A 17,891-nucleotide genomic window follows, 5' to 3' on the forward strand; every position below is an offset into this window, starting at 1 on the left:
ATTCTGAATAAAAAGTGAGAACCTAATTCCCAACTGATGTGCAGGTTTCTCCCAACTCCTCTATTTAAATGCATTGTTTAATGTAATTTTCATTTTTATGTGGAGTTGAAATTCTGCACGTATAGACATTTAAAATAGTTATTCGGAGTGTAATGAAGTTATTGTTACCCACACCAATACAATTTCAAGCTTCCCAAAATTCATGATTTCCCACTTAATACCATAACTTTTGGTTATTTCCAATGATTTAATATATGGAAGATGGGTTTTAAACATATAGTAATGAAACCATATAAAGGTTTTATACAGAGGTCACTAGTGAGAGAATGGGCTTAGTAAATACGTGGTCAGTCCAGAATGTCTAGTTTATTGTCAAATTCTGAAAAGTATGTTGTTCTGAGTTCTTAATTGCCGTTGTTAAAATCATCCTTCCTAAAGTTTAATGCTACAAGACTAAATTTTGGTATGATACTTCCTCAAGGGATGTCAACTCTATATTATGTGGTTCCCTTGTGGTGGGTTTTGGGCTTGTCTGCAAAGCTCTGCAGTGCAGATTACAGGAGTCTGAGTTGCAGTGCACACTTAAGTGTTGGGTTATAACTGCCCTGTGTACACCTTGCTAGCATGAACTGAAAAGTGCCTGATTCACGTTAATGTAGACCTGTGGACTTGGCAACAAACATGTACTGCTTAATATTTTTGTATTCAGTTTAAATTATTTTAATATTTTATAACAAGCTTAAATCTTAACATAGGATGTCAATTTCAAATATCATTTTAAATGGCTTTAATAAACCAGGGCTGCCCAGAGAATTCAGGAGGCCTGGGGCAAAGAAATTTTGGGGGCCCCTTCTATAAAAAAAAATTGCAATACTATATTCTCCTGGGAGCCCTTGCGGGGCCCAGGGCAAATTGCCCCCTTGCTCCCCCCCACGGGCGCCCCTGGGAAAAATAAACCTTCCGCATCTCAGCACAAACCCAGTTTTGAGAAAACTTCTTTACAAAGTATCACTGGTTCTCAGCATCAGCTAGTGCTAAAAGGCACTAAACCTCGTTAAAAGGGTTGGACAAATATTTTCCATCAAAACTTTTTCTGGATCGAAAACCAGGGTTTTTTTAAAACCAGAAAAAAATCACGGACAATGTCTGCTTTCCTTCAAAATTTGTTATGTTTTTTTAATTGAAAAGCTGAAATTAGTCTGCCAAAACCTGAAAGTGGTTTGAGGTTTCAGAAGTGTGTGACCAAATATTTGCCTCTTGCTGTGTTTGATTGTTTAAGGAAACAATAAAAAATTCTCCTTAAAAAAAAAATCCAAAACTTTTGAACCACTTCAGCTTGTAACCAAACGCCTGAGCCTATCCAGACAGAGATTTTTCCAGGTTTCTGATACTCTGCTGGCTTCCTTGACTCATATCAGTCTCCATAACTTTGACAAACAGAGGCTAGGGACACCATTCCTTACCCATCCTGGCTAATAGCCATTAATGGACTTAATCTCCATGCAGTTATCTGTTTCCTAGAGACGGACTCCATGGGGTCCCTCGCAAACTGAAGACGGTTACTGTGGGTTTGTCTTTAGTATAGCTTATGTACATAGTCCACGAACTGAGAATTTGAGCTTGTTCCAGAATCTGGGATGAGCCTATGTTGTCAAAACTGAAATGCTCAAAATAGCACATGCATGTGAATGGACACAGGGTGCTAAAATTAAATTAACCCAGAGGTTCTCAAACTGGGGGTCAGGACCCCTCAGGGCATCACAAGGTTATTACTGGGGGTTGTGAGCTGTCAGCCTCCACCTCAAACCCTGCTTTGCCTCCAGCATTTATAATAGTGTTGAATATATGAAAAAGTGTTTTCAATTTATAAGGGGGGGGGTCGCACTCAGAGGTTTGCTATATGAAAGGGTCACTAGGACAAAAGTTTGAGAACCACTGAATTAACCCCTCTGAAGCCTCAGGGAATGCAGGGGAGGGGGGGTCTCCCTTGGTAGGGTTGGGAAGGATATTGCTCTTCTCATGTGATTCCTCCCCCCAGTAGCTAATTTTAAATGAAGCTCCCCTCCCCTGACATGAATCTCCCTATGGCACTGAAATTACATGTAGACTATAATTTGGCATTTGAGAAGTGAAAGGGATGGTAGCCCTAATGGAAAAGCTTTACAGCTTGGCTCTTCTGCAAGCCTCAAACTGCTGAATGAGCTTTAGGGTAGGGAAGGCTGTGCCTCCCAAACAGCCTGGCCCTGCCCCCTATCCGACCTCCACCCACTTCCTGCCCCCGACTGCCCACCCCCCTCAGAATCCCCGACCCATCCTGCTCCTTGTCCCCTCACCGTCCCCCAGAAACCCCACCCTCCACCACCACCCCAGAGACCCCACCCCTGCTCCCTGTCCCCTATCCACCCCCCCGCTGAGTCCTGACAGACCCTGCAGAATGCCCGTGATCCAGCCCCGTCCCTGACCGCCCCAACCTCTGCCCCCTCCATGTCCCCGGAACTCCCTGCCCCTTAGCCAACCCCCCTGGCCCCAGCCTCTTACCCCCGGCTCCCTCCTCACCCGGAGGCTCAGCGCGTCGCTGAACAGCTGCAGCGTGTCTCCGGCGGGGCCTGAGCTCCGCCCCACCCAGAGCCGCGTGATGAGGGGGCGGGGTTGCGAGCTCCACGCCGAGCGGAAGGAGCTGAGCTCAGCCTGGAGCTTGCAGCCCCGCCCCCTCACCACGCGGCTCTGAGCGGGGCTCAGGGACCTCGCCGGAGCCACGCTGCAGCGGTGTCCGGGGGCGCTGTTTGATGTGCTGAGGCTCCGGGAGAGGGGCGGAGGCGGGGGTAAGGGGCCGGGGCAGGAGCCTCCGCTGTTCTCTTCGGGGCCCCTGCGGAGCCTGGGGCCCGGGGCAAATTGCCCCACTTGCCCCCCCGGGCGGCCCTGTAATAAACCTATATTTAACTTACATTAAAAAATCTGATTTTTTTAAACTATCGATTTTCATCCATCCTGATTTGTGTTTTTAAGAATTGGCATTTGTTTCTGTATAAATTCTACTAGGACTTGAATGTTGATCTGTTAATGATAATTACAAAATGTTCGTGCATAGAGGAGTCTGCAATTTTCTCTTTTACCTCATCTGCCTGTCTCCATTTGCTGATGAATACTGTAAACTGTTTCCATTTTAAGGATCTCTTATTGGCTATCTTCTCAGCCTGAAATTGCCATTAGCAGGAAAAATAGTCTTGGTGCTTGATGTCAACATTATAACTTAAAAACAATTAAGAGATCACATGAGATTCAAGTCAACATCATTTTTCTAATGCTAATGTAAACTAAAGATGGTGCCATTCATTTTAAAAATGAGTCAGGATAGACTGTTTATGTTGCAGAAAGCCACACAGAATGACAATACCGAGGCTCCAGGACTATGTACTACAGAAATAAATCAAAATGGTGGGGGAAAAAACAGCATTTTGTTCTTGTTTGGCTAAATAAATTAGGGGTGCAGCCTCATCTGGAATACTGTGTGCAATACTGCTCACCCCATCTCCAAAAGGATATTGCAGAATTAGAGAAGATTCAGAAAAATGTGAGAAAGTTTAGGGGCATGAAAACATTCTCATAAGAAAAGACATTGAAAAGATTGGGATTTAAAGGAGACGAGTAAGAGGGGACAAGTTAAAAGTACATAAAATGATACATGGTATAGAGGAGGTAGATCAAAAACTTCTATTCTTCCAGTCTTACAACACAAGAACAACAGGATATTCAGTTATATTAAAAGGTGATACATTCATAATTAGCGTGTGAACATACTGCCACAAGAAGTCACTGAGGCCAAGAACTTGGCAAAATTCAAGTGGATAACTAGGTAGATAAAATAGTTAATGATAACATTTTGGAGGGTGTACGCATAGCTTAAACCGGTCTCTAACTAAGAGATCTAGTGGTGGAGGCAGGTTATCCCACAGCTACCACCTGTGGGGTTCTTGCGCTCTTCCCCCCCTCCCCCCACGCCCCTCCCCCAGCATCTGGTGCTTGCCATTATTGGCAAGATGATAGTGGACTAGAAGGACTTCAGCTCTGATCCAGTCAGGCAGTTCCTATGTTTGTGGTGTCCTGAATGATTTGTAGATTCATACTCAGTTCATCACCTAAATACTGCTCAAACAGCAGGGTAGAGGAGGCAGAAAGGGCTCTCTGTGCACATACTTTCCAACACCAATGTGACATGTAGTTTCTTCCTATCCTGCTGTGACGTAAGTAATAATAATACGAGTTCAGCTGCTCGTCGTCAGTTAACAATGAGCAAGCTGAACTAACTTAAGTAGTCTAGGACTTAATAGTATTCCAATTGCATCTTTTCTTGGTGTATAAAAATTGCTATTTGATATTAGGCAAGTTTAAGGGGTGGAGGAAAATCAGTGGATACGGACAACAGTAAAAGAAAATAGTGTCTAGAGCATGTTACTATTTGGCCATATGTAGAAATGAACTGAAGCTGTGCCATTGTTTGAGATGTTCTATCACAGTGATCAAAGTAGAGGATATTCGATGGAGAGCACCTTCGATGTTGATTCATGACTCCATGTGTAACACATCTTGGATGCCACACCAGGGGTAGTTCAGTAGTATGTTGTATTTTGTGGTGGTTATTTTGTAAAAGATGTTAAGTGAAATGTTTTGCTTCATTAATTATTAAGCTCGGTGAACAATATTTATTGTGACGTTTGACATGCTGAATAACTTTTGAACAGTTTCATTAATGACAGTTCCAGGTTAAATCAATGGCGCTCAGTATAGTCAGCTAGCCATAGAACACAGTGACTTAAATATAAATCTTAAAGGTTTATTCCAAAACCACAGATCCAATAGTTTTACAATATATTTTACACTAATATTGCACTTCTCATCCAAAGATCTCAAAGTCTTTCCAAAGATAAGTATTCTATATCCTCTATTTTATAAATAGAGAAACTGAGGCACAGAGTAGGCAAAATGACTTGTCCAAGGTCACATACACAGTCAGCGGCAGAGCCTAAACTGTAGCTTATGTCCACAGACTATGTGCAGTTGTAACGGGTTAGGGTTACACAATAGCTAACTTACTGTTCTCTCCTTTTCTGTGAGAAGGCTTTTGCATTGTGCTAGCCCTGCTGTCAGTGCTTCTGTTACTTTGGGCTCATGCAGAGCTGGGGAAGGGGTGCGCACTGAAAAGCAAATAGAGAAGAGCATAAAATAAAAGAGCCTGTTAAGTGTCAGAGTGAAATTGAATTATTTCCTGGATCTGAATAGAAATGAAAACCCTCAAAATATCCTGTTGGGCGTATGAAGGAAAAAACAGTAGATATAATATTTGTGGGTAATGTAGAAGTAAATAGTCAACTTAAGGAAATCAATCCTTTTGCCTGTTGTACTCAGAGGGTGGGGGGGAGTGATGTGACATTTAACTCTGAACTAACCCAAATCTCTTCCTTCTGATTTAATGGATAACAGTGGAAATAAAGAAATCGTGCATATATTTTAAGATCTAGTTTATATTTTCCTGTTGCAATGTCAGTTGACTTCCATTTTTGTAATGGATTTTCCTTATTTTAAAATATAGAAATTCTGTAACTTCCTGTGCTGCTCCCCCCATTTTTAGAGTTGAAATTTTTTTTTCTAATTCTTATCTAAAATAAGGTCTTTTTTTTTTTTCTTGTAGGTTAACAGTGAAAATGTAGTGAAAGTTGGCCACAGGCAGGTGGTGAACATGATTCGACAAGGGGGTAATCACCTAGTTCTTAAGGTTGTCACAGTAACCAGGAATCTTGATCCAGATGATACAGCTAGAAAGAAAGGTACATTTTTCTCTTTGCTGTCTAAATTTTTTCTGGTACTTCTCTAAGGAAAACAAGATGTAGGCTGGAGACTATTTACATTATTTTAGTGACTGCTATATAATATATTCCTCATCTTAAATATGCAACAGCATTCTACTATGTAATCTACAAGCTATTTACATTTGCTGAAGAAAAAGCCAGACTTCATTTATAGGTATATCTGTGCAGAAAAAGATATAGTTCATTCTCGTCATGTTCATTGCTGAAGTCCATCTTCCTAGATCATTCTGCAATGTGCTTTTAAGATTTTATGTTCAGACTTTTTAACGTTAGAGTATTTGAGGGAGATGAAGAAAAAAAATCTCTCCCTTACTCAAAGCCATAGGCAAAAAGGCTGGGATTTTAAAACACACTTGGGCTTGGGCCTGAGCCCAATTCTGCTCCTATTAAAGTCCTATGAGAATTTTAATTTTGAGTTCATTTGAAAGTACTGTATCTGTAAAAATAAGAAAATGAAGCACTAAAATATTTAGCTTGACATGTTAATAAAAAGAGCAATACATTTTGAGATGCCCACTGGTTAAAATAGATTGAAACTGGATGGGTAGCTATCACCACTCTAGCCAAGGAAGAACGGGATCTCTCCCTCAGCTTTTAGCAGAGGAAAGAGTGTTGTGCTCACCCCCCTTACCACCTCTGGAGAAGAGAGAAGCTTCTGCTTCAGTAAGAGAGCAGATATTTTAGGATGACTTGATGTAACTTCAAACATAGCAAAATTACTTTCAGAATGTAGTATCTTCGTACCAAATAGGAGCTTTTTCATCTAAAACCACCCCACATATTCCCATTAAAACTAAAGAGTTAACACAAATGTTATATTTATATTAACTCCTTCAGTTTTAATGGGGATTGATGTGCGGCATCCCATGTACTAAAATTAGACTATACCCATAAGAGTTGTGACAATTCTTTGTATTCTTACTTTTTTTGGTATTTAATCTCCCAAATTACTTTGTAATTGCACTTGATCAAGGGTACCCAAAGTTTGCTTAAGCAGGAACTGCTGTAGCAACTTGTTAGGAGCACACACACACACACACACACACTGAGCCCAAATAAAGCTTACCCAACTACTCTTTGTTCCATTATTTTTAACAATGGTATTGATAGAATTGCTTTATCTTACTCCTACATGTTCCAGACACAACTAGCATTTCTTTATACTGACATAGGTTATGTTTTCTGCCCATAAATAAGGCGAACTTGTGAATTTGTGAATGTTGACACTTCGCTACGGAAGGAGAGGTTGCTAGATTTTCTCAAGTCAAGCAGTCAGTAGTCCTCTAGTCAATGATGTTGACTTTTAGCAAATTAACATCTTTATAATCCCCCTTTTCGGGGGCAAGATTATTCAGAATGTAATGAAAAGGCAACACTTGAATCACCTGGAGGTCACACATTTCTTTGATCCCTGTCAACCGTGGTCTTGGTTTGGTAATTGTACAGAGACTATCCAGGTCTCTGTGGCTAAAGATCTCTTCCTGGTGATGGACAAAGGGTCAGGTGACCATTAAACATCTCTCTTGTGCAGACTTCTCAACAGATTGGTTGCAAGGCCACTGGGGGAGACAGTGAGGCAGTTTGGCCTGTTGTGCAATTAGTATATTCACGACACAGCTATATATTAGCATTATCCAGACTCAGTGATTATGTCTTTACTTTCCCAGTGTCTAACTGAGAGGAGCTTGGATAACAGTAAGGTGAATGAGCCTTAATTCAGATAGGATGTACGGGATGCTAGTTTAACTAGAGAGTATGGCATGAATTTTGTCTGTCTCCCTGATTTGTTTGCTACTCTTTGTCAAGGTGCTTCATAGTTTGATATACTTCAGGATCCTTGATTGCTCCTGGTCTCCCCAGAAGTCCCCAGTTTTCCTATCTACATTTGTCATGATGGAAGACAGTTTCTCTATAACATATGACTCTCTTATGACCTCCAGATAGGGTTATTTTAATTTGCTCTGCAGTGTAGCACTCCTTGAAAAGCACTTGGAAGCTACACCTGGTGCAAAAACTCTAATGCTCTACTTCTCTAGCAGTGTTAACTTTACATCACTGTTCCAAAGACTGTGCACTGGCCTATAGGTACAACCAGATGTTTGCATTAGTCTTTAAAGACCTACATGATTTGGCTCCTAACTACCTGAGGAACCACCTCTTTTCCTATCATGACCACTCAGGTTAGCTTGTGCACTCTGATTTATGTATCTTCAGTGGAGGTTACTGAAAGCTGACCTTAAGGGCACAGTGTAAATTATATCTGTGTCCCTGGGCTACTGCCTGAAAGGATGACATAAATTATTGTGAGGCAGACTCTTTTTAAAGTTATTTTTTGTACATGTGTCTGTACACAATGTGATAGGTACATCTAAAAAATAGAGGTGTATAAATACTTAGCTTAAAGATTTCTACTGTATATCATTATAAGCCTGCTGATTTTTTTTTTTTTACTAGCTGGTAGGAAAGCCAGAAATTGTTAGAAATGCAATCCATGAAAAGCTCTTAGCCCTTCAGAAAGCATACTGAATGTTTTGTTTCCTGCCTCCAAAGAAATTACTGTGTACATTTATTTGATATTGCTATAAAGAATATATTGGAAAAAAATTTTTTAAATCTAATCAAAATGTATATTCCATGTGATATTTGGCTGAATCTAAAAAGTGTATATGTGAATATACAATGCTTCAGAGATGTATATTTACTTATACTTTATATCCTTCTATTTAATGCAAAGCCCCACCACCTCCAAAGCGAGCTCCAACCACTGCATTGACCTTGCGGTCTAAGTCAATGACCTCAGAGCTTGAAGAGCTTGGTAAGAAAGTGTTTTTAACAAGCATGCTGAGATAATGGAGATGTAAAGAAAACTTAAAATTATTTTAAATGAACTGCACCCTGTACAATACATGATATAGAAAAGTTTCAGGAATGCTGCATCTCTGGAGAGTTCAAAATATGCATGATGTGCATGAGTGATTTTTTTTTTAAATGTGTGCCTTTACTGCTCTGCAAGAGAATGTTGATACATTTTTTTATGCATCATCAAAGTTTGGCATAGTAATGCTGTATCATATTTTATTAGCTTGCTTTTTAATCTTTCAGTTCATCTAATATTGTTTTGTTTTAAATTTCTGTGGCCTCTCATTAGTGGATAAAGGTAAGTTGCCAGAAGCCATTGTTGAAAAGCTGACAGTTGTTAAAACAGTACACCTTCAACTGCAACTAGTTCTCGTTAGACTTTCTAATCTGAAAATGTATATATATTAATATCACTTTGACTCTTCTGTTTGAACACAAACTTAATAGAATATTCCGTTAACTTTTAGCAATGCAAAGTGATGAGCATTTTAGTCTTTGGCTCACTAATTCTAAGTGATGTAAATGTAGGTGTCCCAGCAGTAGGGTGTATATTGTAGATTTGTATAACTGCTTGAGATTTCTGATTAAGTCTACATGACAGGAAGAAAGGAATTTTTTTTTCCGGTTGGGTCAGGAGAAAAGTGGTACTTCATCAGCCTAGACTATCAAATGTGTTATGATCTGACAGTATTTGCAAAAGACAAAAATAAATGTATATTTAGATACAGCTGTCTGGCTAGGATAAATATCTGATGTGTCTTGTATAAAGGAACTATATCACTCACTTACTGAGTAATAGACTTGATCATCTCTTAGGTCTCTTCTTTCCTTACTATGATCCTGCATGAATTTAACAATATAGGTTTCATAATCATTCAGATGAAAGGAGTCAAGTCTTGTGGATAATTAACCACATTAAGAAAATAAAGGTGATACGTTTGAAAGCACTAACTTTATGTGGAAGGAAGGACACTACCCATTCCTTAAGGGATGAAAACTCTCACTGTCTTTAAGTGGGAGTTCTGACCAAGAAAGGGGTACTGAAACGGGCCCTAACTATTCTGAGTCCTATTACAACCAAGGATTATACTCTATTGGTTTAGGCTAGTGTGGTGATTGTACAAATCTCAGATTTTCATAGCTTTGATTATTTTTTGTCATAATCTTTAGTTATTTGAATGTAAGTTTTTATTGTCTGTTAATTACCAATGTTTTTCCTCCAGGGTTTAAAATGTGAGACTTTTTTCCTTCATAGCGTATTAAAACGGTGTTTAATTTGAAACCATTCTGGTTTATCATGCAAATCTGCCATAAGCAAAATATTATTTAGGCAGCCCTCCTACCCACCCACTGCCAAAGTCTTCCATGTCACTGTGGAGCCTGAGGAGATTCCTATATTTCTCCCTCTTTACAATTCTACTGTCATACTGTAGCCTATGTTTACACTATCAGATAGGGGTGTGATTCCCTGCTCTCATACACATGCTTCTGCTAGCTCTTATCAAGCTAGCACAAGTATAAATAGCAATATCGCTGCAGAAGCACAGGTAGCCACAGTGAAGCCACGGCTTAGCTGTGCAAAGTACTTACCCCCCTGAACCCCATAGGTACATACTCAGTACGACTAAGCAGTGTCTCCACTGCCACTATGGTACACTGCTGTTTATACTTGCACTTTCTCAGTGACAGGGAGCCCAAGTACAGTAACTCCACACTTAGTCGTCCTGGTTAATGTTGTTTCATTGTTACGTTGCTGATCAATTAGAGAACATGCTTGTTTAAAGTTGTTGTGCAATGCTCTCTTCTAATGTCATTTGGCAGCTGCCTGCTTTGTCTACTGCTTGCAGGAAGAGCAGCTCATTGCAGCCAGGGCCGGCTCCAGGCACCAGCGCAGGAAGTAGGTGCTAGAGGCAGCCAATGCAAAGTGGCAGCACATCCAGGTCTTCGGCAGCAGGTCCTTCAGTCCCTCTTGGAGGGAAGGACCCGCCGCCGAAGAATGAAGCAGTGTGGTGGAGCAGCTGCCGAAGTGCTGCTGATCGTGGCTCTTTCCCCCCCACCCCCTCTCTTCGCTGCTTGGGGCGGTAACCAAGCTTCACAATCCTCATAGCTGTGAACAGTATTAAATTGTTTGTTTAAAACGTATACTGTGTGTATATATAATATATAGTTTTTTTCTGGTGAAAAAAACTTACATTAATTTGTATGGGGAAATTGGATTTGCTTAACATCGTTTCACTTAGTCGCATTTTTCAGGAACATAACTACAACATTAAGCGAGGAGTTACTGTATGTATATGTGAGCAGGGGAATCATACCATCCTTCTAGCAAAGGAGGACTGGAAAGAACTCCTTCAAGAAAGAACAATGCTTTAATTGGCTCAAAAAATTGTTGTTGTGTAGCTGGAGCTGTTCTCTACCCAAAGGTGGACCATTCTTCAGTCCCAGCCCTACTTATCCCAGGGGATATTAATTAGCTCCACACAGAGAAGGCTTTATGGCTATTGGCATCCTAATCAGAAACAATTTTGAGAATCAGTAAGGTAGCTGCACTTTTTTTTTTTTTTTTAAAGCATGTCTTCCCCTACACTTCCATCCAGATGGGGCTAAACAAACCCTCCATTTTCAAGGCTTCCTTGGGCCAAAGAATACTGTTTAAGCTCGATCCGGAGGTACATTGTCCCCTAGAAGGCTGCACAGTACTGCATAAATTCTTTCATACAGAAATGTTCTTATTAATCCCCATTGGACACAAGTTGGTTTATGCCATGAAGTACGAGAGGGGGTGTGTGTGTGTATTTATACTAGATTTATATATGTGAATAATGACATCAACAGTTGACAATAGTTCATCTAAATCTAGTAAACTCAGTTTCAATGATGTCCTGTAGCAAAGAGTTCCCACTACTTATGTGCTATGTACAAATGTATTTTCTTTTATCAGTTTTAAATGTGTTGCCTTTTAATTTCATTGAATGTTCCCTTGTTATTGTATAGCAAGAAAGGGTAAAAAGGAATTCCCTTCCTTTTATATCATTCATTATATTGTATATCTCTATCCTGTCCCTTCTCTAGTCTCCTCTCTAAACTAGACAGTCCTAATCTTTTCAACCTCTCCATATGGAAGTCTCTCCCATCACTTTTGTTACCTGTCTCCAAACCCCTTCTATTTCTGCTTGTATTGCCATATTTTTACTCTGTTCTCCATAATAGTGCATGGGTGTCCCATCAACTGCTAACCAATGGCAGTTGCTTTTATCCTACAAAGAAATTAATCCAAAGTATTAACTAATGGCATATAAAATTTGTCTACAATTCATTCCACTTCCAAACTTCAAGGATGTTAAATGCCCTATTTTCATAGCCCATTTATATATCATAAAAGTGCCCAAATTGATAATTTTTAATTTTAAAAAATAAATCTCACACTTCATAGCCAAGGTATCTAAGTTTTATAACTCAATAATTTTCTATATAATCAAAGTATAAACCCTGATAAACTGGGCTATGCCAAGATGTTTGTTTAAAGTGGTTTGAAAAATACATGCACAATCCACTGTTAGCATAGATTGACCTCTTAAGAATAGAAGAAAAATGTTTGTGTTCAAAAATCAGTCAAGGATTTAGCATTTAAAATGGGCTTACCTTCAGAATTGATTTACAATTCATTCCCTTTCTGTTTCCAAGCTTCAGTACGGAAGAAGAAGGGTAAGGGGAAGCATTTTGTCTCTTGTTTAATCTGTTTCTCACCTTTCCATAGTGAAAGATAATAGCATAACTATAAATGTTGGCATATGGTCCAGTTTATTTTATGGTGTCAAACGTACATTAAATATTGTATATGTTTTTAGTTATTTAGCTGAAACTTGCAAACACATAAAGAATTAACTTTCAGTCAAAAAAACACATTTGAAAATATTTCCCTCATTTCTTCCTTTGTCTTCTCTCCTCCATCCACTCCCATTTTTCTTCTGTCCCAGGTTTTTTCTCAAACCCTTGCATATCATCTCCTCAGAGTTACTGTGCTAACTGGCAATCACTGAGAAACAGTGGCAAGTAACATGATATCAGTGTAGTCTTACATCAGTGATTTCACTTGCCCTCTTAAATGGCCAAATGTTACTCACATAACCACATTGTCTGTCTCAGAAATTAGGGACTTCACACACAGCTTAAATTCTGACCTGGAGAAATGCTGCTCTGCACAATTTCAGTTTTTAATATAACCTCTTCCACACTGTCCCGTATGCATGAACTGATCCATAAGGCCACTACCCTCTTCTCATTTAAATCTCTCCTTGAGACCCGCATTTGCTGGGATTTCTATACAGCAGTCATCCACTTAATGATGGCTAGGTGGAGGGGCAGATAGATTGACCTTTATTTACATTTTGGTAAAATATTAAATATATGTATATACAAGTTTGTGTTTAGCTGTATCCTCCTTTCCTCACCCTTTGTATATCACTTACTTTCTTAGACTGTAAGCTCTCTTGGGCAGGGACTGTCTTTGTGTCTGCATAGCACCTTGCCCAAGGGAGGGCCTCAATCCTGACTGAGCCTCTGTGTGATACTTCAGTATAGTTATAATCAGTGGAAGAAAGTTATGATTGCTGATAGAGAAGATTATTTATTTGTAGGTAGCATGCCTCTTCAGTAGTGAACTATTTCTTCTGCATTGTGTTAGGATAATACAGAGTAAATTAGTTGTTTTCTTTTTTCTTCATTTTTTATTTAATTTTTTTTTAATTCTTTCCTGACTTCCCCTCATGTTGGAACTGTTTTCTGCTGCTAGCAAGATCAACTGCTGGTACATTTTTTTGCTCAAGGCAAGATTGCTTAGAAACTGTCTCTTCAGAATATGAAGGAATAAACAGTTATTGGTTTTCTGACTAAGATTTTTATAGCAATAAATATATTTTCATTATATGACTATCAAGAATTTTTACATTCATTTTTGTAGGATAACTCTATAAAATTAATATTCCCTAGTTATAGGGGAGGGGACTTTTTTGTGTGTGTTTGTTTTCTGTTTGGTTGAAGGGAAGGGTATAGGCTGTTGGTATTTCTCTTCAGATAGGGATAATATTTAACATCCATACATAAAATTCCAGTTAGGTAATAAAAACTTTGTCATATAACCTCAAAGAAAAAAATTACCTAGGCATTATTCTAGCTTCTACTCAAGTTATCATATCACAGACCACTGAAACCTCAACAATACTAAGTCTGCTGTATTGACATTTTTCTGCTCACCACAATTGCCCACTACAGAGGGACAGCATCAGATTTCAAAACACACTTTTTAAAAGTACGAATCCTTTCTGTTTTTTCTTCTGTTGCTTGTAGATAAAGAATTAGTGAATGTGTGAGACATAGCAGTCTGTAACCTAACAAATCTCTTTATGTTGCAGCATCATGTTATAAAGCCACAGTTAGGGTGTGTGTAGGTGCCCCCATCAGTCTTGGGGAAGATCAAATAATTTCATGCATTAAATTAAAATAAGTAAAGAGGAGAAACAAATTTAAAAAGTAAAAATGAATTTATTTAATTTGTATTTGTAAACAAAATTGCTTAATTGGCTACTTGGGGAAGAAAATATTCATAATATTGCACTTCATTTATTACCCTCATGACAAAAATTAATAAAATATTAGCTAAAAAGTCATCTTTCCAAGTCACTAATCAAATTACATTGAACTCTGAGTGATATGTTTTTCCCCACCATGATTTGTCATTTTATTTCAGTAGTCATACAAATAACGTTGGAAATTTGAAATTTATATTTAGTAGAATTAAGAGAATCTTGAACTCTATTCATTAAAAAATAAATAGGTGGAACTCATGTGGCTTGTGAAAAGCTGCTTTTAATTTTTTATCTTCAATTAGTATTTTGACTATTTAATTTTAGTCAAGTTTTTGATTATGATACATGCTCTACATCCAAAAAGGTCCAAAGATCTCATGATTTTGCTAGCAAGGAATGGATTTGATTTATCAAGCAACTTCATATTTTAGGGCCTCTGCAGAGAACAGCAAGGATTAGCTGTTTTAGCTGGAGTAGAGAACTTTAAATGGTTAAGAGAGAAACTAAGAACTGGAGATAACACAGATATTATTCCATTTTTGCTGAGCCTACCAAAGACTGTGGTACAATAAAGTATGGATTAGATGAGAGGAAAATAAATAAGGATTACAAAATACTGGGTTAGTGATGGCTGGAAAGTTTTAGATGGTGTCCTTTTAGTATCCAATTCAAAAACAAAACATCTATTTTTGTTTATTGGGCTTAAGGTATAAATGTAGATGTAGGACTCTCCCTACTTTTGGCCAGATTACCTGCTAGTACAATCTTGCAGGTATATAATAATCATCAGCACAGAAGTCTGACAGGTATCTGGCATCAAGTAGTAGTATTTATTTATGAGAAAAATATCAGTTAATAGCATTCAAAATGAATATTATTGGCTCTGTCCTCCAACAAACATTCATACTCCATTCCATTACTGTTGTCCATTGTTTCAAAGGTGGCACACCTTAATGGCATCTGAAACAATGAAATCACAGAGCAAATAAATATGTGAATGCTATATTAAGGTTGAAACAAAAAAGTTAACTTGTTTGAAGAAATCATGAACAGAAGGCCCTGGATTCAGAAACCATTTTTAATTTCAACGTGGTGGAATATATGATGGAGATTTGTCTGCAGAAATAAAATGGAAATAACAACAACACCCCTTCTGCAACTCCCTTGATAACTTCCGCTACCAACATTGGTTGTAAATAGGAAAAAGGTTTTCCAGACCTTCACCAGACACTACATTGAAAGATAAGAAAAAAAATGGCACTGCAGCTCCAGGTTTAATGAAGAGTACCTGTAGAATGTTCTTGTAAGTAATATATTTTTGTTACTTATTGGAAGTGTTAGTTGATATTGTAGTCACAAGTAATGATAATGAATCTTGGAATTGTTACCATTAATTAGGACATGCAGTAATGGGTTTTGAGGACAGAATTTAGAACTTGTATGCCTCTGTTATTTTTGTGATTATAGATATTCTGCCCTCATTTATACTGATGTAGCTAAGAGTGATTATTTAGACTTTAGAGAATTTACTGTGGATTCACACCAGTGTAGCAGAGAATAGAATCTGGCCCATATATTTGCCATAGCTGTGTTTTTTTTAAATATTAAAGTATTTAGAGTTAGAGTATTGGGGGAAGAAAAGACTTTGCTTACATTTTCAAGTATCCATAATTTTGGGTGCCCAACTGTAAGTGCTTTGAGTCTGACTTTTCAGAAACAAACTCTGGCAATTTCATCTGAAGTCAGTAGGTAAACAGTGGGTGCTGAACACATCTGAAAGTCAGGGTCTGTGTCTCAAGTTGAGCACATAAAATTGTCACTCTTGAAAACGTTGGATGTCATGAATAGAAATGAGGTTTTTTAGGTTTCCACCTCAACATACAGCTGTCAGTTGCAATCAGTATTATTATTATTAATTTTTATTACTTTAAACCACATTAATCCGATTATTCCTAAACATGAAGCCCTTTCATGACAGGTACTTAGTTGTTTTTCTTTGCCACAGAACAGCAATTGAAGAAGGTTTCCTCACCATCCAAATAAGACAACAGTGTGGGAAAAGCTGGAAAAGAAATCGTAAGTGTTCAAAGGAAACAGTTTTTGTGGTATTTGGGGCCATGTGAGTGGGGATGCTCTGGCATTTGTGAGAAGAGAATTCTTATGAGTTATCAGTTAAATATGTAGTACTGTGTTCAGAGCAATGGGCTCTTTGAGCAGTAGAAAAAGGCAGAGATGTTTCCAGTGTGATACAATTGCATAAATAGAAAAGTTTTCATTTTTTTTAATATGTTCTCTCTCTCTTTCAGGAACCAGGGAGATGCACGACAATCTCCCGCATCTCACCCAAAAAAACCTTTTTTTTTCTTGCCATTTCCCTTTTTTCTTCAATTGTTCATTATTCCATGTTCATTAACTTCTTATAAAGCTTAAAATAAATGTTTTGGATAATTTGTGGTGGTCTGATTTTCTTTCCTTGGTGTGAAAACTACATGTCTCCCGGGATATAAGATTGCAAAAATGACTTAATTTCTTTTTTTTCTTTCTGTCTGTCTTATTTTTTCTTTTTCTGCGACAGAGCCCAGTTTTCAAATGCTGTCTCTTAAACAGGACATTCAAATGCCATTTTCTGTTCTCAGTCCTTAAAATCCCACCTGGCTTGCAGGATGGGGAATGGTTTTTTGTTTTTATTTTCTGTTCTTGTTTTTATTTTGTATACAGGGACCCAGTGGTACACAATGACCATTCCTCTTGCAAGGTAGGAAACTCCTTGTAAGGTAGGTTGAATTTTAAGGCTTTAGGCACATTTTAAATGCCTTTGTGCTTCTTGGATATTGGACATACTGTTAAAGAGATGGTGCTTGAAAATTGGGCCTATAATAAGAATTTTAACATACCAAAGATAGCACTTGTCCATGTCTGCCTCTCTTAGAATTATCTTTTAAGGGTATGATATGTTCATAATATGGAAACGTGATCTATATGCACTGAGGTGAAATATACTGAGTCATAAAAGTACATATAAAGCCTGCTTGGAAAAATAGCCTAGATTCCTCTTAATTGTGAATAGATATATGCCAAATACTCTTGTGTCATGTTTTGCTGTTTATAGGTGATTGATTTATATGTTTAGTTAATCTGTTGTTACCAGCAAGCAGTTTTTATGTTTTAATATTTATTTTTAGATATTTTATCTTTCTTGGTCTTCAAGTATAATGGGAGGTATTTCAAAACAAACATGTTGTATTTCTATCCAATTTTCTTAAAGGGAAACTTTTTTTAGATGGTTTGTCTTTACTTTCATGCTGTTCAGAAACTGTAGCTTATTTGGAACTATGTTGTAAAAGCCCGCATGACTTTCTCCTTTTACTACTCACTGAAGTTAAATTTTCTGCATAGTATTTGCACCACGGTAAATGTTTGAATCTGGTGTTATAACTAGGGTGTGATCCTGCAAACTGCTGTTTGAGTGGAGCCCTGTGGCCACATCAAGCATCTTGCAAGTCGGTGGTCCACATTTGTTCCTGATTAATATATATGTCCGCTGTGGCAAATTCTCCACCATGGAGCAATTTAAAATTGTTAT

General features: G+C 38.1%; 1 protein-coding gene across 7 annotated transcripts in view; it reads left to right on the forward strand.

Annotated features, from left to right (window-relative positions):
• SHANK2 (SH3 and multiple ankyrin repeat domains 2) overlaps nt 1-17,891 on the forward strand; it is a 675,150-nt gene that overhangs the window by 610,641 nt on the left and 46,618 nt on the right. For all 7 annotated transcript variants that reach the window (XM_039536948.1, XM_039536949.1, XM_039536950.1 and 4 more), the window contains 2 exons: nt 5,687-5,822; nt 8,599-8,679. In XM_039536948.1, the coding sequence (XP_039392882.1) occupies nt 5,687-5,822; nt 8,599-8,679 (217 nt within the window). The remainder of the gene's footprint in view (nt 1-5,686; nt 5,823-8,598; nt 8,680-17,891) is intronic.

Source organism: Mauremys reevesii, linkage group 4, assembly GCF_016161935.1.
Source record: "Mauremys reevesii isolate NIE-2019 linkage group 4, ASM1616193v1, whole genome shotgun sequence".
Taxonomy (NCBI): domain Eukaryota; kingdom Metazoa; phylum Chordata; order Testudines; family Geoemydidae; genus Mauremys; species Mauremys reevesii.